The sequence below is a fragment of the Myotis davidii genome, unplaced genomic scaffold (assembly GCF_000327345.1).
Source record: "Myotis davidii unplaced genomic scaffold, ASM32734v1 scaffold1509, whole genome shotgun sequence".
NCBI classification, from domain to species: domain Eukaryota; kingdom Metazoa; phylum Chordata; class Mammalia; order Chiroptera; family Vespertilionidae; genus Myotis; species Myotis davidii.
The window spans coordinates 632,339-633,239 of NW_006299480.1; the positions used below are offsets into that span (position 1 = coordinate 632,339).

Sequence of the window (901 nt, forward strand, 5' to 3'; positions counted from 1 at the left end):
CTGCCCACCATCATCGAGGAGGCCGAGGGGGCCCAGGGCGCCCAGCACCTGCAGGAGGCCAGCCCCCCGGGGCGTGGTGACCCCCAGGCCGACCCCCAGGCCGCCAGGCGCCTCCAGGAGCAGGCTCTGCGTGCGGCCACCATGGAGGTGCATGCCGGGCGATTCCAGGGGCAGCCGGTGTCCGTGTGGGACGTCCTCTCCTCCTCCTACCTGAGCCAGGCCCGCCGGGAAGAGCTGCTGGCCCAGCACGCGGCCGGCGCCCTGGCCCTGCCGGGCCTGGTGGCCGTCCTCACCCAGGTCGTCGAGGAGACGGAGCGACGGCTCAGCAAGATGTCCTTCCCGGGCCTGAGGCGCCAGGTGACCGCGTCCCAGCTGGGCGTCTCCCGGGTCCTGGACCCCGAGACCCTGCAGGGCCTGGCCCAGGGCACCAAGAGCCCCCAGGAGGTGATGAAGATGGACTCGGTCAAGCGCTACCTGGAGGGCACGAGCTGCATCGCGGGGGTGCTGGTGCCCGCCAGGGACCAGCCCGGGAGGCGGGAGAAGATGAGCGTCTACCAGGCCATGTGGAAGGGCCACCTGCGGCCCGGCACGGCCCTGGTGCTGCTGGAGGCCCAGGCGGCCACCGGCTTCCTCATCGACCCCACAGAGAACCGGAAGCTGACCGTGGAGGAGGCCTTCGGGGCGGGGATGTTCGGCAAGGAAACCTACCAGAAGCTGCTGTCGGCCGAGCGGGCGGTCACCGGCTACACCGACCCCTACACCGGGGAGCAGATCTCCCTCTTCCAGGCCATGAAGAAGGAGCTGATTGTGCGGGACCATGGCATCCGCCTGCTGGAGGCCCAGATCGCCACGGGCGGCATCATCGACCCCGTGCACAGCCACCGCGTGCCCGTGGAGGGGG

The 901-nt window shown here is 71.4% G+C and overlaps 1 protein-coding gene across 1 annotated transcript in view; it reads left to right on the forward strand.

The window, feature by feature from the left end:
• Nucleotides 1-6: 6 nt before the first annotated feature.
• The window catches only part of LOC102773402 (epiplakin), a 2,058-nt gene continuing 1,163 nt past the window's right edge, over nucleotides 7-901 (forward strand). The window contains exon 1 of the mRNA XM_015571404.1: nucleotides 7-588. Within this exon, the coding sequence (XP_015426890.1) occupies nucleotides 142-588 (447 nt within the window). The 5' untranslated portion in view covers nucleotides 7-141. The remainder of the gene's footprint in view (nucleotides 589-901) is intronic.